Genomic DNA, 24,916 nt, shown 5'->3' with positions numbered 1-24,916 from the left:
TTCGTGATCAAACCATCAACCCAGCACAGTTTGAATCGAACCAGTTCATGTACACCCCCTAATATGAGACTTGCCTCCGTTTACCCCAGAGGCACTTGATTTATTGAATTTCTAAACCTTAGCCCTCGAGGTCTCTTTTTAAAAAAAAACAAAAACCTGTTATTCTCAGGTCTGCATAAGTTCAGAGGCACTCAAGTAGTTGCTCTAGAAATTTGAAAGCAAAACGCTGCGCAAGGATGGTGATTATTATATTTCCCTCACCCCAGTCCTCCTTGCTTCCAGTGAGCACACGTCTGTTCCCTCTCTTCCCCGGCCTCCGCTCTTATATAATACACACGCAAATGTCTCAGAGTTCCGACAGGGCAGTGTTACGCCCTGCTAGAGGACTAGATAAATCGATGTGGGACGGCTGAAGAGATTTTCCTAACGTGTCGTGGAAACTGACTGTGTGAACCCACTACCAGACGACACGTGAAACGGTTGTCTCGGAGAGAACGTGCTTTCGCCCACTAAGGGGATATGAATGTCAACTCCCAACACAGTCAATATCCCTCTCTGTGTCCTGGCCAGTTTTCAACACTCCCTGCTGCAGCAACACACCTCATTTCAGCTGTGCTTTGCTTTGCTTTGCCCACCCCCTTCGTGACAGAGCGTCGCAACGTCGCGCCCGCCCTCTGCTTTCCCTTCTCATTCCTCCGTGGCAGCAGCTCTCGCTTGCTCTTTGACAGAAACGGAACGTGTCAGACTCGGTTGTTGGTGGGGTGGAAGAGAAGCGGCTGAGCAAGCCTGCGCCGCCGGCCACAAGGGCCAGTCCCCTCTGCATTGCAAGCAGCCTCCTTCTTCCTACCAGGCCAGCCTTTCAGTCGGCAGGCGGGGCTCTTTGCTCGCTCCCTCCCTGCAGGGACGGACGGATCCTCCTCCCCTTTCGACATCTCTCCCTTCCCTCTAGCCTTCTTCCCTCTTAGGCCTGCCTCTTTCTGCTTTCCCTTGCGCTCTATAGCCGCTGTTGCTCGCTGGAGCGTCCCCGGGTGAGTGAAGGGCAGCCTTGGCTGAGCTCTGTATTTATAGACAACAGCAGCCGGGGATAATGGGGGCGAGAGGGGGGCTGGAGATTGAGCGGCTGGGTGTTCAGTGGCGCCGGGACAGGTCGCATTGTGCCGGGGGAAGAGCGACAGGCGCCAGCTCCTCTGGCCCAAGAGGGAAAGCGCCCTCCCCTCTCCCGCGGCCTGGGCTGCAGACCCATTCCTATCCTCTGGAGATTTGCTGGTGTGGCTGCCTCCCCAGAGTTGCCTGCCTTGGGGAGGGAGTTTCTTTCACCCTTGGCTGCACTCCCAACCACCTCCATCTCCCGCCCCGTCTTCAGTTCTTTGTCAGGTGTCTTATTTGGACCAAGGAAGGAAAAATGTAAGTGTGTGTCTTGTGTGTGGATGACTCTCAGGAAGACTTTTCAAGGTGACCTGTGTGAACCCATCTCCTCTCTGCTGGCTAAAAACGGTGCTCTATGTATTTAACGGTTGCCCTGTGTGCCTGTTTCTTCTGCTTGTTAGGAGCCACTCCTGTCTTTCTGAAGCTAATTGCTTTTGCCTGCAAGAGCAGAAAACTCCAGGCAGCAAAAATGCCCCATGCTAAGCAAACCCGAGTACTCCTTCTCAACGACATGGAGAAGCTGGACAAGACCCTCTTCCGGCTCGAACAAGGTCAGTGTCCACAATAGTTGCCTATGTATTCATTTTGTTTAACAAGTCAACTTTGATCCTGAACTGTACTTGTGCAAGAGGAAATTCAAACAGTCATGAACCAACCTGCTTCATCCCCAGTCTCTGGTATGCTAAGATGCATGGTGATTTAAAAAGTAAAATAAATTTTTAAAGAAGATGATGATGGTTAGGAATGAACGGAGAAGCCTGCGTAATGGAGCCAGAGTTTGATGTGGCCAAGCACAATTACATATATTAGTCTTCATTTCTGTTAGGGTTGATGATTGAGGATACAATCTAATACACATTGAAATAAGTTCAATTGAAATCAGTGGGGCTTCTGAATGAACAAACAGGACCAGGTTATAAGGAGTCAAATGAAAAGATCTGGCAAAAGTAGATTTTGAGGAGGCATTTGAAAGAAGAGAAAGCTGTTCTATATGCACCAGGTGTAAAAGACATTGTAAGAGCATGGAGCCATTTAATAGAGGAGACTCACTCTGGTTGGCTATAATGCGTATAGAAAAATCAATATTACCATTAACATTTTTGGAGGCAGCTCAGAAACTATCATATGGCATATGGACACAAAATTCTGGTGGCTATAAGATTCCTTTATCATCAAGCTAATAAGTGCTAGACTTGCAGTGATTTTTATTCCAGTCTTGCATGGATTTTAAGTGCCAAACTAAGAGGTGGTTGACAACATTTCAAGGAAAGCTGGTCACAATTTCTCTGTTATAAAGAAGCCGGGTGGGGGGGATGCTGCAGGGCAAGTACTTAACCCTTCCCCAGTGATTTTGCTCACACCCTCTCCTTCAACTGCTTTGCATGTTTGCTGTGTTGGAAAATATTGCTGGGGAGTTGTAGGGGAAAAGCTTGAGTGGGGAAGGATTAAGCCCTTCCATTTCTTTCTGCAAAGTGTGCTTGCCACCCCCCACTTTGCAGAAAAGAGACAACCTGAATTCTCACACCTGTGTTTGTCGCCAAACACTTAGGCTGTCATTCTAATCATACACAAAGAAGTCCTGAACTCAGCAAAGCTTCCGAGTAAACACATAAGAAGGCGATTCTCATGATCGCCAAAAAGCAGGCTAAGGGAGCCTAGCCCGCTTTTGGTGATCATGCGCTGCAACGGGAGCTGCGCGGCTCCCAGCACAAACCGCCCAAAGTACCCCGCCCCTTAGCTGAGGTTAACGGAGCGGGCGCTCCGTTAACCTCTGCTTTTTTATCGTGTATTGCCACAGCGCGGCTCCACACGGCAGCACACGGGACCCCCAACCGGGAGGCTGCAAGCCACCACTTGGGCTTGGGGGTCTCTCTAGGATGCCTCGTGCACTTGTGTGGGCATCTTGGAACTTCTGCGGGCCACGCGGCCCCCAATCCCCGCAGCCCCCTCCAGCTCCATGACGGAGCTGGTTGTCGTGTGGGTGGCTGATCTGGCTGCCCAGGGCTGTCTGGTGATCGTCTGCAGGGAGAGCAGGCTAAGCCTGCTCTCCCCACAAACCCCCTTACGGCGAATCTCACTGATCGTGAGACTTGCCTCAAGGACTGAACTGCAAAGAGTTAATTGAACTGATTAATCCCAAAGAGCCCTCACTAGCAAGCCAAAGAGGCATCTTTTAAATTGTGATCCTCATATTTAGCAGGGGCATAGCAACTGCCCCTATGAATCCCATTACATCTTTATATTTGCTGTTAGCTGGTGTCTCCCTTCTGTCTTTTTCCCCAACTGTGTTCCCTGTTCGAAAGAGGTACACTCTTTCTCCTCCCCCCACACACATTTAATTTGCTATCTAAATGACTTTGAGAAATTGTATTGAAAAGCAGTATTTATAAATATTCTAAAAATAAGTGGATTCAAGATTACAACCTAAATTTAACAATACAAAATTTGTGCTCTTAAAAGCATGCTGACACTGTACTTTTTGCTGAGTGCTTAGTCTTTAATAAATAAGATTTTCACTGTTGTCATCAAGTACATATGCCGTAATTCTAAGCAGATAATGGGACTTGTTTCCAAATAAAAGTGGTGTGCCATCTTCTAGAGTGGGAAGAACATGTTGATCCTAAATGCATTTGGTGAGTGGGGGAGTAATCTGTTGAGACATGTTAGGGTTACTGTCCTCAAATAATGTGCTTTGGAGTTGACTTCCAAAATTTAACTCCCAAATATATTATTTGAGAATTGCATGTATCTCCTGTGCAGTAAGAGGAAGGAAATCTAGGCTGTAGTCTTTATTGAAACTTGGAAGTAAGTACCATTTGAAATAAATAAGACTTAAAAGAATATTTGTTTAGATGTAGACTGTAAGGCAGAATAGCTTTGAATGTGGTGGTGTGAGGCATACTACTCCCTGTAATATTGGCCCTTTAAATGTCACCCTAGCCCTGTGAGAGCTTTCTGTGGATGGGGGGCCAATTGCATGAGTACCAACCAAGGAACTGGCACCCTGGTAGAGTTGCCCGTTTAATGGAGCATTTGGGCTCCACCTATGTCATTGGTTACTTAAATATTATCCTAGCTGCCTGTGAGCCACTCATGGAAGAAAGAGTCCCATGCAGCTAGGCCTTGATGTAAAAAGTCCAAAACAAAAAATGTTCACATCTCCTCCATTCAGGAGAGGTTTCTAAACCCCTGCAAGAAAGATGCAAAAGTTGATATTCAGTGGCAATGTTGGCTAGGAGCAGACTGCTTGAATAATTTATTCGTTCTGCTTCCCATACTCAGTGAAACTGCTTATAAATATGTTTAGGTTTGTTAAACTCCAGTGAATTTTTGAAACTACATTTTTGAAAACAAAAAGCTGTGTTTCTGCTGTGTTTCTTCTAACCTAAGAATTTGCTCAAATAATTTGAAGCTAGAATTTTGCAAGTGATTCGTTCTAGACTTCCAGTTGTAGGCCTTGTGGATCAGGGATCCACAAATTTAGGCTTAGCTCAATAGCCAGTCATTCTTTGAGGTTGCCACCAAACCTCTATTCCCTCGTATCCTTTTCCGACATACATGCTGAGAGCTTTGGAGAGGCACAAGTCTTCTGTCATTTGGGAGATGGAGATGGTAAGGAACAGTGGGGGTGCTCTTCTGTTGCGCAGAGGGGATTCCTGCTGTTTCCTACCATCTCAAAAATGGCAGTGGAAATGAGACCTCTGGAGAAGAGATCTGCGCAGTGCTGGATGTCCTGCTCGCCTGAGGGCTGGGAGCACTCACTGCTGGCAAGTGGATTTGTAGATGTCTGAGACCTGTGATTGATGAAGAAACATGTAGCTGGTTCTCAACCATATTTTTTTGTTCTCCAATTAAAAACAGTTTGGGGATACTTTGCAGTTTGAAAAAGCCATGCACTTCCTCTTCCATTTACTGGCAGAAGGAACTAACAGTGACAGAAAGACAGTGTGTGTCGCTAATTTCAGCAATGCCTTCTTAAAGTCTACACAGGCTTCAGGAAATAAGATAGCAGTGGCAAACATCTCTGTGGCCCAGTCTATGTTTAGCAGATTCAGTAAACTAACTGTCAAGACTGTAGCAGAACTATAAATGACTTACTCTAAGACTGATCTGTGTGTGTTGATATACATTTTAAGGTTAAGAATCTCAGGTTTAACAAATAATTCCTTATTATTATTATTATTATTATTAATTTTATGTTCCTTCCTACACTCTGTGTCAATGACTGTAAGTAATAGCTGCAGATGAAATAACAGGTATAGATTATTCATATATACTTGTACAATTTCACTTTTATTTTTAAACTGGCTCTATTCCATTTGTTGAGCAACCTACAGCTGTATTCTAAATGTGCAGCTGTATTCTAAAACAGTGCAAGTGGTGTGAGGAAAGAGTTAAAATGTTTTTTCCCCTGCCGAAGGCAGGCGATCAATGCCAAAAAGGCATGATCGCATTGAGCACGCCCCCTCTAACATGGTAGCTAATACTTGCTACTTTACTCATGTGCTGATGCCTTGCCCACAGTCTGGCAACGTGAGCGGAACCAGAGGGTTTCCTCTGTTCAGAAGCCAGAGGCTGACAAACAGCAGTTGATCAATCGTCTGTGGCGTGGTTCATAGATTACTGAACGGGGCCATAGAATGAAAAACTCCTCATTGCCTAAGAGCCAATACACTTGAGTTGGTAGTTAAAAGTGCTATGGCTGGGACTAAGAATTCTTATCTCTGTTAACCGGAGTGAACAAATAACTTGTGAATAAAAGCTTGCTGGAGACAACTTCTTCTCTCATATAACCAAACTCACTTATCTGTATTGCATGGTCATGTGAATTAACCCTGATGCAAAATGCTGTGAACATGTCTTAAAGCAGGGGACCCCCTTGAACTCAATCAAAGGTTAAAGCTACGAGTAGGTTTCTAAGGCTGCTGTCTTCGCATACTTACTAGTAAAGGCATTATTCACAATAAAGATTGTATGTCTACAAACTGAATGAGAGAGTCTTGTTGAGGAGAATATATCCAGTTTAAAAATGGCTCTGTTGCTTACTGTTTCATGTTAAAAGTGCTCAGAAGTGATACATTAAAGACTAAATTATTTTATTTTCTATGTAAACAACTTTGAGAACTTTTTTTGAAAAGCAGTATATAAATGGTGGTGGTGGTAGTAGTAGTATTAAAGGGCATGCTTAATATTAAGGGGATGGGCTCAGTGGTAGAGCATCTGCTTGGTATACAGAAGGTCCAAAGTTCATTCTCTGGCATCTCCAGGTAGGTCATTCATACCATATCAATATGTTCTAACACATTCCTATCTTGCTACGTTCAGGTTTTGAACTACAGTTCCGACTTGGCCCCACCTTACAAGGCAAGCATGTTACAGTATATACCAACTACCCAGCTTCTGGACAAGTGTTTGATCGTAACAAATTCAGATCCCTGTCATGGCACAACCCAACAGGAAAAGAAGATGATTCTGACAAATACTGTAAACTGGATCTGCAGATTTCTGGATCATATCAGTATTATTTCAGTAATGAGTAAGTGAGTGTGTTGATACTGGAGGAGAAACACCAACAACAGTGTCTTCTGTTTACCCAGCTGGGAACACCTTTGGGTTGGAAGAGAATAGGCTGTATTCCTAAGGTAATGGATACTGCTAGTTAGGGATGTGCATGGAACCAGTTCGGCGCTCCTTTTCTGGAGCGCCAAACCGGTTTGAAGGGCTGGCATTTGAGCCGGTTCAGAGGCTGGGGGGGGTTACTTTAAGCGGCAGGGAGGGTGCTTCCTACCTACCCATCCCTGCCCCGCTGCTTACCCCCTCCAGCTCTCTCCCCAAAAGCATGGGCACGGGGTTCCAGCATTCCTCCTTGCAGCCCTGTTCAGTGTCACCACGCAAATGGCCATCATGCATGTGCCTTCCCTGGCCCTTAAAGTAACCCCTCCCCACTCTCCCAGGAGTGCACGGAACTGGTTCCATGCACATCCCTAATGCAAGTGCTTCATCCAGAGCCCTGTGTGCGTGCCTGATTTGCATAATTGCAGCATACCACCCCCTTCTTGAAGGGGAAAGAATCGAGCAAATGAAGCCTCTGTGTGTACTGGCCTTTTAGATAGACTACCTGCCTCGGATAGCATCTTAGGTACACTGGCTCCTCCATCATGCAAAGGGAATCATAGTCCCTCTGAACTGTCCTCTTGGGACAGTTGAAATAAACTGTGATTCCCTTTGCATGTTTTTGTTTTGGTGACCTCTTTACTAATAGAAAAACATGACAAGAACTCTGATTCAGCAAAACTGACTTTCAGTGAATTAGCATGCTGGTATAATTCTTGTGTGCTGTACAATCTCAAGGAATGATCGGGGGCGGGGGAATAACACAACCTTTATATTGTGAGAGCCAAAAAAGTCTATCATTTGTTGTTGTAGCAGATTACAGCCTTTGCCTCAGAACAAGATCATGTGAAGGAAAGAAATGCTTTCCTGCTGAGCTGCCTGACTAGGCTTCTCCTAAAACTATTCTGTAATATCAGTAGGTTCAAAGGGCTGCCACCAAGCACTCTAAAACTTGCAGAGAACCTGACCAGTTGATCGGGTGCTGAAATCCAAGGTCCCTCTGGGCAGATTAAAAAAAACCTTCCACGTGTAAGATTATATGTGATGAGAAAACTGATAGTTGCTGAACGTCTGAGAACGTGTTTGCACCAGAGAAAGTCCCCTTTGGGCCCCACTTTTCCTGAGTTCAAAAACCAACTCGGAGAGGCTTGTAAAAAGAAAAGACTTTTTAAAAAGTTTTATTCAATTACTGCAGAATGCTTCTGTCTGAGGCTTTCTAGCGTTCTTAGATACAGTGAAGAATACTTAGTAGATTACAAAAATAGGTTACAGGTGAAACTCGGAAAATTAGAATATCGTGCTAAAGTCCATTAATTTCAGTAATGCAAATGAAAAGGTGAAACTGATATATGAGACAGACGCATTACATGCAAAGCGAGATAAGTCAAGCCTTAATTTGTTATAATTGTGATGATCATGGCGTACAGCTCATGAAAACCCCAAATCCACAATCTCAGAAAATTAGAATATTACATGGAACCAAGAAGACAAGGATTGAAGAATAGAACAATATCGGACCTCTGAAAAGTATACAGTGTTCTGTGCTTGATTGGCCAGCAAACTCGCCTGACCTGACCCCATAGAGAATCTATGGGGCATTGCCAAGAGAAGGATGAGAGACATGAGACCAAACAATGCAGAATTGCTGAAGGCCGCTAATGAAGCATCCTGGTCTTCCATAATACCTCATCAGTGCCACAGGCTGATAGCATCCATGCCACGCCGCATTGAGGCAGTAATTGCTGCAAAAGGGGCCCAAACCAAGTACTGAATACATATGCATGCTTATACTTTTCAGAGGTCCGATATTGTTCTATTCTTCAATCCTTGTCTTCTTGGTTCCATGTAATATTCTAATTTTCTGAGATTGTGGATTTGGGGTTTTCATGAGCTGTACACCATGATCATCACAATTATAACAAATTAAGGCTTGACTTATCTTGCTTTGCATGTAATGCGTCTGTCTCATATATCAGTTTCACCTTTTCATTTGCATTACTGAAATTAATGGACTTTTGCACGATATTCTAATTTTCTGAGTTTCACCTGTATATTAGGCATGTTTAAATGTTTAGAGTCTTTTGCAACACCCTAGGTAGGATGGGCATAGGCTAATGTTTCTTATTTCAATTATGTTGCAGGTAAACTATAATAAAGCAGTATCAGGAATATGCAAAAGCACACACACCAAAGAAATGTAAATTCTAACACAAGGTCTGACTAAACAAACCTTTCTCTAAATTAATCTTCTTGAAGCCAAAGCCCAGGCTTCCTTTCCTTGAACACACCAAACCCCAGATGAGAATTCAAGCTTCCTGCCCTCCTATCTTTCAAGGATCTGCAGAGTCATTCTCCTGTAGTCATCCTCCATGGCCACATGTCCTTCTCTCCACCTCCAGTTTAGCTTCTTTTTATAACAAAGAAACTTCATTCTTTCTTGCAACAGCTCTCTAGGTCTCTCCCAACATGTGTGCTGATTGGCTGAGCCCTGGAGTTTACCAGTCAAGACAGGACGCACTTTCCAGTTAACTCTTTAGAGCAGGGGTTGGGAACCTTGGCACTCCAGCTGTTTTTGAACTACAACTCCCACCATCCCCAGCCAGAATGGCTGGGGATGATAGGAGTTGTAGTTCAACAACAGCTGGAGGGCCAAAGTTCCCCACCCCTGCTTTAGAGGGAGGGGGTGACTGATCACTACATTCTCTGAATTTGATGGCTAGATTTATCATTTTCGAGGACCACCTATTATTTCGTGTACTTTTAATTTATGTCAGTTGCTGCTAGGGCTAATGTTCAAATGACAGGAAACAGCCATTGCTAAGAGTGCAGGTTTCTTCTGAAACTTCACAATGACTTTTAAACAAAAGAACGTTTGGTCAATATGGCTTTATCGGTCAGTTCTGTGCTGGGGTTTTCATTGCCCTGGATGGTTTGGCTGCATCATGTTTATGCACCATCTTTGTTTGCAAGTATACTGACATTCCCAGAATGTGGTATGCTTTTTGGGGAGACAGTTCCAAAACTTGAAGCTATCTTGAGGGTTTGAGGGTCCCTCTGTGGTTTGTGGGGTGGCAGCTCTTAGCACTTTGTTGGTTTTAGGGCAGCAGCAGAAGCAGAGCTCTTGCCAGCGCCTGGCTGCCATTTTGGTTTCCCTAAGGTGCCTCAGATGCAGTGCACCTGGGTCATTGGTGGCCAGCAAGAAAACCCCTTCTACTATAGTTTGAGGTGTGTGTGTGTGTGTTTTGTTTAAGGTGCAAGCTGCCTAGCACCAAGAACAACACTGAAAATTGGGGGGTGGGTGGGTGCAGAGGGGGTAGTGGGGTTCTGGGAATGCGGCATTGGTGGTCCCTCATGTATTGATGCCAGGCCTGTACTGCTACACTTGAACTTAGGCCAAAGGCCAAGAAGGCCTGTACTTGAGTATTACAGAGTTGCACTCAGTTTGACCTTGGTTTCTGCCAGCTCCCTCCTCCCAAGGGAACAGCTCCATATCACAGCAGACAGAGTCGACCATCCCCAAGCCTCAGCATACATGCACAGTAATATTGATGGTTATTTTAATTTGTTTTATATAATTTAAGGTTTTAATGGTTGGGTTTTAAATGTAAGCCACCCAGAGATTTTATATAGGGCAGTATATAAATGACAGCATTTTTTTAAAAAAAACAACTTTTTAATGGTAATGCTGTGAAACACCAACATGGCTGTCCACCTGTGACAGGCAGCTGTGGGATCATTACAGCACAATCTCTTCCCATGGCCTCACTCTGTCCTAACCAGAAGCTCTCTGCCACCTTCTCCTCCAGTTAGGCCCCACAGGCAGGCCTGGCAGCACCCCCTGGCTTGCTGTCTTCTGGCTCTACATACTTTCTCTGCCTTCCCACGCCCTTGTAATTCTCTTCCCTGGGTGGGGCTTGTCCTTCTGAGCTGTGGTGAGTCAACAAGATAATATGCCTGTGGATAGCAGGCTGGTCCTAGTGCCCCTTGGATTAGTCTGCCTTCCTTTCAGTCTCCCCGGCTGATATTTTCCATAGTCCTCCTGGGGTTCTTGCTGTGTGTGTGATGCTACCCATATTTTAAAAAACTCTCATACGGCTGCTTTAGCGCAGTGAACTTACCGGTGAGCCTTGGGCAAGCCAAACATCTCCTAGCCTCATCTGCAATATAAGGATAATAGTGGCCTTCTGTTATCTTCGTGATTACTGAGATAATGTATGTGAAGCACTTTGTCAGCTTAAAATGGTATATAAATGTATTTGCAGTAGGTAAGCAATCCGAAAATAGAAGCCTTTTATGTCAGAAAGATCAGGGGTGAACTGGAATTGTGGCGTTCAGAAAAGTTTCTGCAATTTTGCACATATTCAGCACTTTCCCCCCTGGCTACTTCTCTTTAAAGTGTGTGTTTGGAGGTGGTGTCTTTAGCAGCATCTTCTGAGCTTGATAGGATTGTAAATGTTTTATGATACTTTTAAACATACTAAATTTTAAAATAGAAAGGCAGGAAAAAATATTTGGACAGCTCTCAATAAGAATAGGTGGTTGACCCAAACTAACTAACGTACTTACTTATTTTATTAAAACATTTTTATACCACCCAAAACTTACATCTCTGGGCGGTTTACAACAGGATAAAAAAAAGTAAAACCTCCGTTAAGACAAAAATGGGGAGGGGGGAAACACACACATTACAACAACTTAAAAATTTTAAAATAATATTTTAAAACAGCATTAAAACCATTAAAACAACATTAATTAAAAGCCTAGGCGAAGAGATGTGTTTTTAAAGACTTTTAAAAAGCTGTCAGAGATGGGGAGGCTCTTATTTCACTAGGGAGTGCATTCCAAAGCCTCGGGGCAGCAGCGGAGAAGGCCCATCCCTGAGTGGCCACCAGACGAGCCGGTGGCAGCTGCAGACGGACCTCTCCAGCAGATCTCAGTGGTTGGTGGGGTTCACACCAAAGAAGGCGTTCCCTTAAATACCCAGGGCCCAAACTGTTTAGGGCTTTATAGGTTATAACCAGCACCTTGTATTTTGCCCAGAAACATATCGGCAGCCAGTGTAGCTCCTTCAATGCAGGAGTTATATGGTCTCTCCAGGATGACCCAGAGACCAGCTTGGCTGCCGCATTCTGGACCAGCTGTATTTTCCGGACTACATACAAGGGCAACCCCACATAGAGCGTATTACAGTAATCCAGTCTGGAGGTTACCAGCAGATGTACCACTGTTTTGAGGTAGTTCACCTCAAGAAACGGGTGCAGCTGGTGTATCAGCCAAAGCCACCGCCTCAACCTGGGACCACCGCCTCAACCTGGGACAACAGGAAGAGGCTCGGATCCAGAAGCACCCCTAGACTGCGTACCTGTTCCTTCTGGAGAAGTATGACCCCATCCAGAACAGGCAGATCAAAATCATCTCTCGAGTTCCGACCCCGCACAATGAGCACCTCCGTCTTAGCCGGATTCAGTCTCAGTTTGTTATCCCTCATCCAGCCCATCACCGACTCCAGGCAGGCATTTAGAAGGTTATGCCATCTCCCGATGATGCTGACATGGAGAAATAGATTTGGGTGTCATCAACATACTGATAGCACCCTGCACCAAATCTCCTGATGATCTCTCCCAGCGGTTTCATGTAGATATTAAACAACATTGGAGACAATATGGAGCCCTGGGGAACACCATACAAAAGTTCAGATTTTGAAGAACAGCAGTCTCCAAGGGACACCATCTGGAACCTGCCCGAGAGGTAGGAGCGGAACCACTGCAAAGCAGTGCCTCCAACTCCCAACCCCCTCAGACGCTCCAGAAGGATACTATGGTCGATAGTATCGAAAGCCGCCGAAAGGTCCAGAAGGACCAACAGAGTCACACTTCCTGTCAGTTGCCAATTGGAGATCATCCATCAGGCCGACCAAGGCAGTCTCCACCCCATAGCCAGCTCGAAAGCCAGTTTGAAATGGATCAAGATAATCAGTTTCATCCAAGACTGTCTGGAGCTGGGAGGCCACCACTCTCTGTTACGTTGCCCAGCCACGGAAGGTTGGAGACAGGCCTGTAGTTGTTCAAGTCCAAGGGATCCAGGGTAGGCTTCTTCAGAAGCAGTCTAATAATTGCCTCCTTAAGACAAGGAGGCATCCTACCTTTCCTCAGAGACGCATTTATAATCTCTACCAGGCCTTCTACAACAACCCCCCTGCCAGATAATATAAGCCATGTCGGACAAGGGTCAAGAGAACAGGTGGTAGGCCACACCATTCCAATCAGCTTGTCCACATCCTCAGGAGTCCTCAGGAACCGATCCAACCTAATCACACAAGAAGAGTCGCTGGACACCTCCACATCAGACACTGAGGTAATTATGGAGACGGAGTCTGTCGGCCCGAATACGAGAGATTTTCCCCACAAAGAATTCATTAAACACACCACAGCGGGTAATCGATGGTTCCAGAGTCTGATTCAAGGGAGGAGGGGCACTCACTAGCCCTCTCACAACCCTGAATAACTCCACCAGACGTGAACTTGCGGATGCAATACGGGCAGAAAAGAATCGCTTCTTTGCCACACGTATGGCCTGAGCATAGGTCTTCAAATGAGCTCTATGTTGCAATCTGTCGGATTCAAGCCAAGTCTTCCTCCACTTGCGCTCCAGTCGTCTACCTCGCCACTTCAGCCCCCGTAGTTCTTCCGTATACCAAGGGGCCAATTTTGAAGCAGGTCAGAGAGGATGCTTAGGAGCAATCATGTCTACTGCCCCTGTGAGTTTGCTGTTCCAGTTCTCCACCAGGGCATCAACAGGATCACCAGCAGAGCCTACACTAAATCCCTCCAAGGCTTCTTGAAATCCTATTGGATCCAATAACCTTCTTGGGCGGATCATCCTAATAGGTCCCTCGCCCGTGAAGGTGGGAAGTGGTTGTGAGTTTGACCTTAACCAGATGGTGGTCCGTCCATGACAATGGGGAAATCACAGGATTCCCCACCCATAGAACACCACTCTGATCAGAGTGAAAAACCAAATCAAACGTGTGACCAGCAATGTGCGTCGGCCCCGAGACCACTTGGGATAGGCCCATAGTCATCATGGCCGCTATGAACTCCCGAGCCGCCCCGGACAAATTGGTCCATCTCCATCTCTGAGCCGCCCATCACCAGTTAAGCCCAGACACATTCTAAGATTGTCTCACCCAGGACAAATTAAAATAGAAGCTCCACTATTAAATGCCCCCCCCCATATACAAATACCTAGGCCAAGAGACCTGGCCCTTGCTGTCCCCTGAAGGGGCGACCCCCTTTGGTGTCGCCCCTTCGGTGGTGACCCCACTGGTGGTGGGCCCGCCGCCACTGGCAGAAGCCTATATAGCCCTGAGCAGACAGCTCTAGGCAGATGGAATGCAGGAAACTGCCAAGTCACTCTCCTCCCCGGCCCTAATCCTGCAAGGCCTCGCCTCAGCACAGCAGCCAGTCCTGGGGGGCAGATAACAGACAGGGGGGCAGCAGGAGAAGCAAACAGTCAGGTACCCAATCTCATACCCTGGGGTCTATCTAGGAGCAGATGTTGTCTCTCCTCTTCTTTCTCCTGCAAGCTTCTTATATTTGCTCTTATGTTGATTCATGTATTTTTTTTTTGTTCCAGAGATCAGAAAAGTGGTGGAGGCTACATAGTTGTGGATCCTATTTTGCGTGTTGGTGCTGACAATCATGAATTGCCATTGGATTGTGTTACGCTCCAGACATTCCTAGCTAAGTGTCTGGGACCATTTGATGGATGGGAAGATCGTCTTAAAGTAGCAAAAGAATCTGGTAATAACTACACTTGACTAACTCAATTCTTGATTATAGGTACACTGCTTTATAAGTGCAGTTTTCAACTTCCTGTTTGCTCTGTACATAGCATTGTTTGCCTAATTGTTGGCATGGATTTAGTTCTTTCATAATTTCTTGGAGAACTAAAGGCAATGCATATAGGTTTCCTGGGAAGTCTCCCTTCAGCCACTGACAATACCCAGACCTAGCATTGCCAATGTTGCTACCTTGTGTGCCTTTATGAAACTTTGTGTGCATGTTCTCTTATCTTTGGGCAGGGACCAAGATTGTGTTAATAAATATCTGTGTTGTTTTGTAGGGTACAACATGGTTCACCTTACACCAGTGCAAAAACTTGGACTATCTAGATCATGTTATTCTTTGGCTGACCAGCTGGCAGTAAATCCTGATTTTTCAACCCCCAACAAAAAGTGTTCTTGGAATGAAATGGGGAAACTAATAGAAAAAATGAAAAACGAGTGGAACATGCTTTGCATTACAGATGTAGTCTACAATCACACTGGTATGTTTATTTGTGTTCCCTCAACTATGCTTGTTGCTGATTTGTATAGGGACTGCCCCCGTCAAACTATTTGCATGTTTTGAAGCACCGATGACTTCAGTGTCATTGCATATGTGCAGATGAGTTCATGTGTAGAACTACAGTTGGATCACATGTAAAACTAATATTGGGAATGAACTGGCCATTTTCTTCCTACCCTTTCTGTTTCTTGTCTGAAGAATAAATGGACTGCTCCTACACATGTCCAGTTGAAATGGATAGATTTTTTGCTCTTTATCTGGTTTTCCAGTGACCCAAGGTGAGAGTGAAAGTAAGATAACTTTCTCTCATCAGTGCTTGAGCTTGCAAACTGCAGGAGTAAATAATGTTAGTGTCTAGCTAAATTTGTGATGCTGTTTTTTAGACATGTTGATGTGCACCTTGTGTATATGCAGACTGCGATTTGAATATAAACCTATTAAGATTGCATATAAATAATGTCTGTCTTAATACCACAAGATATTGCTCAAAGCCGCCATTGTAAGGTTGCTGCTCCAGCCGTGGGGTTGTAGCTTTCTGGCCAGCCCGCCGCCGCCACCATTTTCTCCCCCCGTCCTGTGGCTATCCAGCAGCTCTCCGAACTCTCGCGAAAGCTATCACACATGGGATTAACCATGGGTATGTCTTAGAGAATTCTATATAAAGAAGACATATAAAGAAGATAGGGACATTCTTCTCAGTCTTACTAATGACTTGTCAACTTCAGGGCACAATATCAAAAGAATCCTATGCTCCTTTATTTTCTTTGTCTTTGGCATTCATCTTTCTAAGTAATTATGATGTTCAGTATCATATATAATACACTGGAATCTTCGTTTAGAAATAGTCCCTAATAGATAAACTTTAAAAAGATAAACTTAAAAGATAAAATAGTCCCTAAATAGATAAACAGCCAATTCAACCATTCCTGACATATGTCTTATTGAAATTAAATAAAAGTTTGGTGTATATCAGTCATCATAAAAATAAGTTAAAAAGAGGGAAGTAATGTTTTGTAAGTCTTTGACCTACACAGTAACAGTTCTTTCTTCATGCTATGAATAAGTTTATATTTTCTCCCTAGTTTAAAACTGAATCTTAAACTAATCAAGACAAACTTTGTTGGCAGATTGAGGAAAGATGTTTTAATATTTATAAGGTTTCAAAAATGTCTCTTTGAATGATTTACTTCCAAAATGTTTCAACTGTAAGAATCGAGTAACTGACTGTCCTGTTTTGTGGTTTTGTATGCATTTCCATTGCACAATAGTAGAAAGCATTTTCTTTTTTAAAGGAGAAGCACCCTTCCATGCGAATTTTATAACCGAACCATACTGCAAAAATAAAAAACACTTGTGCAGCTAAGTGGAGCCTGAAAAATTTCCATGTTGAGTGAAGTTGTATTATGTCTTTTCAATCAGCTCGCTGCTTTTAGCTGCTGATGGCAGGGTTCCATGTTTGTAAAGGTCAAACCTTCTGTGAAAAGTAAGAACTTTGTGGCTTAGAATGCCAAGTTCCAAAGGATCTTGAGTTTCAGTGTTGGAAGACATTTTAGATTAAGGAAGAACAACTCTTACTGCAGTGAAGGGCAAAAGAGTGCTGCTGTTCCATAGTCTGGTTTTAATGTCACCCGACATCAGTGCAAGCGCCAAGCTCTGCCATTTTTTGCTGCTTCGTTTCTGTGTGACACTTCCAGAAAGGAGAACACTGCTACAATTCTCTCTCCCACCAGCTGATATTCATTCATTCTCTCTCTCACTGGGCAGTTTCACACGTTGCCTTAATATCAGGTTCCCCACTGAAGTCCTAGGAACACGTAAACCTGACGCCAACATTGGTTTTCTCGTGTGGACCCACCAATGTGGGCACGTTCCACCCAACTTGTGATTCCAGACCAACATCTATAACCAAAAACTGAAGTCGGTTACAGATGTTGGGTCCAGCTGGAAAAGTCAGATGGAACATATTGACATTATGGCCAATGTTGGCCTTGCCCTTGTGTAACCAGACATTGGGCTTGTGCGCATTCCCGAGACTCTGGCTGCAAACCTGATATTAACTGATTGTATTCTAAACATTGCAGAATGTATAGATGAGAATAGTACTTACAATGCATATGTGAATTTTGCATACAAAACGCAACATTTTCCAATTCCTATCCATTCTTAAGCCTAACTTTCTTAGTACCTTGTTACAAAACTTCGGTGACGGTGTTGCTTGCAGGGCATTTGATGTGCTATTTAGTTACATGTTACATTAGCTATTTGTATTACTAATTCCATATTCCTTGTTTCTCTAAGCTGCAAATAGTGAATGGATAACTCAGCATCCAGAATGTGTGTACAATCTTGTTAATTCCCCTCACTTGAAACCAGCCTGGCTTTTGGATAGAGCCCTTTGGCATTTATCCTGTAAAGTGGCTGATGGCAAATGCAGCGATAAAGGGGTGCCTCCTCTGATTGAAAATGAAGATCATTTGAATGTAAGAAAATAAAACATATTTCTGCTTGATAATCAGTACTTCCAGCATTGCTCCTGTTTTATGCAAGTCCTTTCCTAGAAAGGCCTATTCACTCTTTCCCACAGGCAAATAAAAATAGTTTGGTATTAGAAAACATTTCCTTCAGAATTGCTTGTCTCTTGCTGATAATCTGGTGTTATATGTTATTTATATGCTAATTTTTGCTGTGGATTTTAATGATATAATTTTATTTTTAAAGGAGGGGGAGTTAATTGTAAGTTGCCTCAGGTTGTCTTGTAGAAGAGCAACAACTATATAGAAATAAATCAAATATGTATGGTGGTGCTACTCAAAACCAGTTCCAGCTTTTTAAAAGTAAACCAAGGATCTGCTGACTGTTTGGTTTTATGGGTTTTTCTGTGAAACAGTAATTGTTTCATTGACTGTGCATATAATTAAGAAATGATATTTCTAATCATTTGGGCATAAATGTATTTACCATGGACTATATATGTAATATGGAACTTGGTTTACCTGTCTGATGTACTTCTTATTTTTACAGTGTATCCGTAAAGTCATTTGGGAGGATATTTATCCCAAGATAAGATTGTGGGAATTCTTCCAAGTAGATGTTAACAAAGCAGTGCAACAATTTAAAACTCTTTTGACTCAAGGTAAAAACAAACAAAAAACAAAAAAACCTCAACACTTTCATTTCACAGCATAATTAATGAAGAAACAAAGCTTGGATCCAGAGAGCTGTTTAAGCTCACAGAAGGGCCTTGTGCTATACCCCCATGGAATTTTTGACGACTTCTCTTTGGGTATGGGGCACAGTCAGTTGCTCAAATAATAAACTGCTTTTGAAACTTCACTCAGTTACGAAAACAGTTTATCATATGGCATTGAGGTGAGACAGTGCTACATCTTAAGGGCAAGCAAGTCTAAAGCACTTCCAACTTGTGGATCCATGTTTCCCCTGCTGAGTAAAGAGGTGCCTTTTAAAAGTGGTGATTCTCTTTATTGAGCAGGGGAGAGCATCTGGCCCTATCCAGCCCCAGCACAGGATCCCTCCAGTGGCTGTTACTGGTTTCTATCATATGTTTCTTTTTAGATTGTGAGCCCTTTGGGGACAGGGAACCATCTTTATCTCTATTTGTTTTTATTTCTCTATGTAAACCGCTTTGGGAACTTTGGTTGAAAAGCGGTATATAAATATTATTATTCTTCGTCCACCATATTTTGGATCCTATCAAGTATTTTTTCCACACACACACGTGTGTGTGTGAGAGAGAGAGAGAGCGCCTCCCCTTCCTTCTGCTTCCCCCCCCCCCCTAAAATCTGCTCCTGAGGGTTGGTGGAATAGTATAGCATGTGGTATTGGAGACAGAAGGAAGAAACAGGAAATCTATGCCTCTCTCTCCCTTGTACAAATAGAAGTGCCTTCCATTCACAGATGAAATAATTGGGACCTGTGTGTCTGTCTGCATCTTGGCTTCTAGCAGAAAGGGGGGCCTTTTTAATTCTGACAATAAGTCCAATAAATCACTCCAAAATTTTGTGTTTCTCCATATCTACAATAGGTGGCTCAAAAGTTAAAACCGATCCCAATCAACATCTTGAAATTGTTCAGGATCCTGAATTTAAGAGGCTTGGCTGCACTGTAGATATGAACATTGCACTGAACACCTTCATACCACATAGGTATATTCTTGTTTCATCTGTTTTGAATGTTGAAACGTCTGGTAACAAATTCTTTTTCCAAAAAGAAACATTAACTGTCATTCAGGAATAAAAATATTGTATCTTCTCCATTCACAGGCAATGAGTCTGATAATCTTATAGGCAAACCTGCACTGCAGTGGCCTCTTGTAGCTCACCTAATCCAACTGTGTATAGTACATGTGCATATATACCAATGCACTCAATTTGCTCTAAAATATCTCCCATATTCCCTACCAACTGAATTTCCATTTCATGCTTATTAGGATTTAAAAGCCTCTCTAAGAAGTAAGTTACTTCTGAACCCTATTGTCTTGAATATATTGCATGCAAAGGTAATTCTAAAAAGAATGCAGAATAAATTGGTCCAAGATAACTAAAATTACAACACTGTTTCATCACTTCTCACCAGGTGTATATGACTGTTTCATCAGGTGTATATTTTGATGTTAGTTGTAGCTATGTGCACTATTTAGGTAATTGGTAGGCTAGCTTTCAGTATAAAACTCACAGTTATGCATCTGCAATACAATATAAGATAAAAGCACATAAATAGCAGCTGAAAACCAATAAAATATTGAGCTATATCATAAAATGAAATTCTGTTTTAAAATGTGCTAAAATGTTTGGGTGCATATTTAAAATGAGTAAAAAAGAGTCTTTGCCTGCCACACAAAAAATCAGAAGATTTAGCACCTGTTAAGCTTCCCTGGGTAGGGAACATAGGAACATGTGGGAACTTAGGAAGCTGCCTTATGCCAAGTCTGACCGTTGGTCCATCTAGCTCAGTATTGTCTACACTGATTGGCAGTGTCTCTCCAAGGTTACAGGCAGGAGCCTTTGCCTGCCCAGCCTATAAATGCTAGGGATTGAACTTGGAACCTCTTGCATACAAAGTAGATGCTGTACCACTGAGCTGTGCTCCCCTATCTCTTGTGTGGGTGTCACAACCAAAAAAGGCCTCTCTCTGTTGACCTCTCACCTAACCTCAGATGGCAGAGAGAACCTAGAGGAGGCCTCAGATGGAGGTTTGAGTGGGAAGTCCTGCCTGTAGAACACTTATACATGTAGGCTTGACTTTCTTGGAACTAGAGGATTCACAGTGTTTGACTTGGGGTTGCATAGCATTAACTTCCTTTGTGGCTATGCATGTATTAAGATCAGTCTTCTTACACATTGAATTAGGTATTAGGGGATTGCTTCCCACTATTGCACTGAGTGTTGCATGTATGATTATATGCTTGAGGGGCTGATATTATGGGTATGCACTTGGTGCAAAGAGCTCCTGGCTCTGGGGAACAAGTTCGTTCTCTTGAAGCCAAGGTGGCTGAACAGGGGAAGATTAGAGAGAGATGTGGATGAAACCCTCAGCCATGTGATAGAGGAATCCCACTCCCAAACTGATAGCTCCTCTGCTGTCATGAAGAATGAAGGTCCCAGTGGAAGGAGGACATCAGTCTGAGGAAGAGGAGAATGCTCCCTTAGAAAGGACTCCTTCCTTGGGTGATGCAGCAATATCCTCTCACACAGAGGATACTCCTCTGGGGATTGGGGGCCTCCTCATCTAGCTAGGCTGTTAGGCAGTGCTGGGAAGGAGTCAGCTGTCATGGTCCATGTTGGCACCAACTACTACTATTATTATGACTACGAATATTTATATACCGCCTTTCAACCAAAGTTCACGAAGCGGTTTTCATAGAAAAATAAATACATAAATAAAGTGGTCCCCTGTCTCCAAAGGGCTCACAATCTAAAAGAAACATAAGGCAGATACCAGCAACAGCCACTGGAAGAATGCTGTGCTGGGACTGGATAGTGCCAGTTGCTCTCCCCCTATTAAATATTAGAGAATCGCCACTTTAAAAGGTGTCTCTTTGCTCAGTTAGCAGGGGTTGGGAAATGTAGTCAGGAGGTCCTAGAAGCCAAATTTAGGCTGCTAGGTAGCAAATTGAAATCCATAATCCCCAGGATAGCGTTGTCTGAAGTTCAATTGGAACAGGGGACAGGTTCAGTTGTGGGTTGGTAACTGGTTGAAGGACAGGAAACAGAGGGTAGGAATAAATGGACAGCTTTCACAATGAGAGGAAGTAAGAAATGGGGTTCCCCAGAGATCTGTATTGGGACTAGTGCTCTTCAACTTATTCATAAATGATCTAGAAGTTGGGCTAAGCAGCAAAGTGGCCAAATTTGAAGATGACACTAAACTATATGTGGTAGTGAAATCCAAAACATATTGTGAGGCGCTCCAAAAGGATCTCTCCAAACTGGAGGACTGGGCAACAAAATGGCAAAAGCGATTCAGTGTTGGCAAGTGTAAAGTGATGCATATTGGTGCAAAAAACCCCAACTTCACATATGCGCTGAATGGGATATGAGCTGTCGGTGACTGACCAAGAGAAAGATCTTGGGGTCGTGGCAGACAGCTCATTGAAAGTCTCAAATCAGTGTGTGGCAGCTGTGAAAAAGGCAAATTCCATGCTAAGATCATTAGGAAGGAGATTGAAAATAAAAATGCTAATATTATAAGGTCCTCATAGAAATCTTTGGTGTGGCCACTTTTGGAGTACTGTGTACAGTTCTGGTCACTATATTTTAAGAAGGACATTAGGTGTAACTATTACATTTTACTACTACAGTGTAACTACTATATTTTAAGAAGGACATGACATTGTAGAACTGGAAAAGGTGCAGAAGAGGGCAACCAAGATGATCAGGGGCCTGGAGTAGGGATGTGCATGGAACTGTTCAGCACCACATTCTAGGAGTGCTGAACTGGTTCCGTCAACCTGTGTTTGAGCCAGTTTGGTGGGCGGGGGGGGTGGCTCTCTTTAAGGGGCAGGGGAGGCACTGCCTCCCTGCCAGACCCCACCCCACTGCTTTCCCCCACTGGCGCTCTCGCTAAATGTGGGCGTGTGGGCCTGCTGTGTGCCCTGCAGCCCTGGTCAGTGTCATGACGCATAAGGCTGGTGTGCGTGCATACGCACACACACCGGCCATTTGCTTCACTACGCTGACCATGGCTGCAGGGAGGCACGCTGCAGCCCCACACGCCTGTTTTTTTTTGAGAGCGCTGGCGGGGGGAATGCAGTGGGGTGGGGGCTGGCAGGTGAGCAGTGCCTCCCCTGCCCTCCCCCACTGAACTCCTGGGAGTGCACGGAACTGGTTCCATGCACATCCTTAGCCTGGAGCACCTTCCCTATGAGGCAACACAACAGCATTTGGAGTTGTTTAGTTTCGAAAAGAGGTGACTACAGGGAGACATGATAGAGGTGTATAAAATCATGCATGGTGTGGAGAAAGTGAACAGAAAAAAATTTCTTCCTCTCTCACTACACTAGAACCAGGGGTCATCCCATGAAACTGAACACTGGGGAATTTAGGACCAACAAAAGGAATTACCTTTTCACACAGTGTATAATTATTCTATGGGATTCCCTGCCACGGGATGTGGTGGTGGCCACCAGCTTAGATGGCTTTAAAATGGGCTTAGACAAATTCATGGAGGACAGGTCTAGCAGTGCCTACTAGTGTGGTGGCTACAGCCTCAGAGGCAAGATGCCTCTGAATACCAGTAGCAGCGGAGTAACAGCAGAACAGAAGGCGTGCCCTCGGCTCTTGCCTATGGGCTTCCCAGAGGCATCTTGTGGGCCACTGTGTGAAACAGGATGCTGGACTAGATAGGCCTTGGGCCTGATACAGCAGGGCTGTTCTTATGTTCTTTGATGCCATTGTATGGAATAATTTTATATTTTATGTTTTTGTCTATAGCAATGGGCCAGCTGCAATAGACGAGTGTTGTAACTGGTTCCGCAAGCGAATTGAAGAATTGAATGGTGAAAAGTTGCGACAAACAAATTACCATCAAGAACAGGTTATAACAATGATGAAGTTTTTGAAATTCTTGCTTATAATCTTTATTCATTGATTATAGTATTGATTGAACTGTTTCAGCTCTCTTGAAATTACTGTTTTAATGGCTTCTAGGCAGTCAACTGCTTTGTGGCAACAGTGAACTATGAACGACTAGCTGACCATGGTCCTAAGCTAGGTCCTGTAACCAGAAAGTATCCTTTAGTTACAAGGTATTGTATCCTTTTATTACTGTCCCATACATTAGTCTCTAGTCAGTGTACCTAGAGACTTATACCGTTAAAAACAACAATAAAGAATAAAACCATTAAAAAGAAACAAATACAGCTTAATGCATTATGTGCATTTTAATAGCCCAGGAACGGCTATTGAGAAGGCCCTATGTATTTTTAAAATACTACCATGTAGGAAAGCATGCAATAGATAAGAATTGCTTGACTCCTTTTAGTAAGAGTGAGTGCTTGGTAGTATGTCAGAAAGCACATACTATATGGCATATGAAATGATATAGGTAATCTAAGCTTCAGTTAGGTTGCTGGTATCCATAAAGATGTAGGTAACTGTTTGCGTGATTTGGGCCTAACAAGGTCATAGTGAACCAAAAAAGAGACAAGGTTCTACACACCAAACCAACTGGCTGTTCTCAATATGGAAAACAAAGCCCTTGATCCTTTGCTCATGCAATGTAATAGATACTTTCATTATTAAAAGTACTTGGCTAGTGGGCATAAAACAGCCTTGATGGAAGAAGGACATAATTCATTTGCCATTAAAAAATTATATCTTGCCAGTACTAAAATAAATAACTTCTGCACACTGCAGCTACTTTACATACCCATTTAAAGAGCTAACCCTGGAGGAAGAAGAAGTTATGATGCATCAGCCTGGCAAAGCGAGCTACTTCATGGCTTTTAATGGCTGGGTGATGGGAGATGATCCTCTAAGAAACTTTGCTGAACCAGGTTTGTGATCCTGAATGCTGTGCAACTTTGATAAATGCCTTTCAGTGTTGCTGCTAAAGAAAGGAATTGTGGCAGCTGTCAGTTAGTTACACATTAGCTTATTTTTTCAATAACAGTAGTTTTCTCAGAATTTTGAATAAAACACTGTTTCCTAGGAGCAATCTGCATTTATGGTGTGAATCTACAGCTTTCTCTGCTAGGGATGGTTTACTACTTGTCCCCAGCATTGCATACTGTTGGATATGTTGACATTTGCATGCTAACATTTCTAGAAGGGCTTTCTAAGGTCCTTCTCAGAGGACCTTCTTTGCCAGCCCTGCCCCCCACCTCCAAACATCTGCCCACACTCTTTAAGGTTAAACGGGTGTGTGAAATGGTCTCATCAGCCCATCCCTAGAGTGTTCTCTTCATGGAAATGTGCCTGGCCACATTTTTGTCTTTTTAATGCCAAATTAAGATATTTTTATTCATTTAGGCCTTTATATGTTCTGGCTTTTATCATCTCACTGCAGCTCTTCTTTTACTTTTTTTTTGTTTCATGCATTCTGTTGTAGAGGATGTGCATGGAACTGGGCAGGGGATGTTCAAAGGCAGGGGGAGGATTGCCTTTTTTTATTTTATTTACTCGATTTGTATACTGCCCTTCCAAAAACAGCGGTATTTGGAAGGGTGCCAAATACCAGAGGATTTAAGGGCGGGGGAGGATGCACTTATCCCTCCTGCCTCTTCCCCCATGTAGGCATTTGGTTTTTTGAAAGCGTCAGGGCAGCGGTGTACCTTCCTGCCACCCCTTTGA

At 43.6% G+C, this 24,916-nt stretch overlaps 1 protein-coding gene across 4 annotated transcripts in view; it reads left to right on the top strand.

Moving 5' to 3' along the window:
* The first annotated feature begins 669 nt into the window (after positions 1-669).
* Positions 670-24,916, top strand: part of AGL (amylo-alpha-1, 6-glucosidase, 4-alpha-glucanotransferase) — a 71,724-nt gene continuing 47,477 nt past the window's right edge. Inside the window, exons 1-11 of one of the 4 annotated variants that reach the window (XM_053245836.1) lie at positions 670-1,028; positions 1,548-1,697; positions 6,472-6,682; positions 14,395-14,561; positions 14,884-15,087; positions 17,406-17,587; positions 18,129-18,240; positions 19,150-19,270; positions 23,057-23,159; positions 23,273-23,370; positions 23,981-24,120. In XM_053245836.1, the coding sequence (XP_053101811.1) occupies positions 1,616-1,697; positions 6,472-6,682; positions 14,395-14,561; positions 14,884-15,087; positions 17,406-17,587; positions 18,129-18,240; positions 19,150-19,270; positions 23,057-23,159; positions 23,273-23,370; positions 23,981-24,120 (1,420 nt within the window). In that variant the 5' untranslated portion in view covers positions 670-1,028; positions 1,548-1,615. Of the gene's footprint in view, positions 1,029-1,119; positions 1,405-1,547; positions 1,698-6,471; positions 6,683-14,394; positions 14,562-14,883; positions 15,088-17,405; positions 17,588-18,128; positions 18,241-19,149; positions 19,271-23,056; positions 23,160-23,272; positions 23,371-23,980; positions 24,121-24,916 lie in introns of those variants that run through there. The other 3 variants (XM_053245840.1, XM_053245839.1, XM_053245838.1) reach the window with 3 other exon arrangements.

This window comes from Hemicordylus capensis, chromosome 4 (genome assembly GCF_027244095.1).
Source record: "Hemicordylus capensis ecotype Gifberg chromosome 4, rHemCap1.1.pri, whole genome shotgun sequence".
Lineage (NCBI taxonomy): Eukaryota > Metazoa > Chordata > Lepidosauria > Squamata > Cordylidae > Hemicordylus > Hemicordylus capensis.
This window is presented reverse-complemented; position numbering and strand designations above follow the sequence as displayed.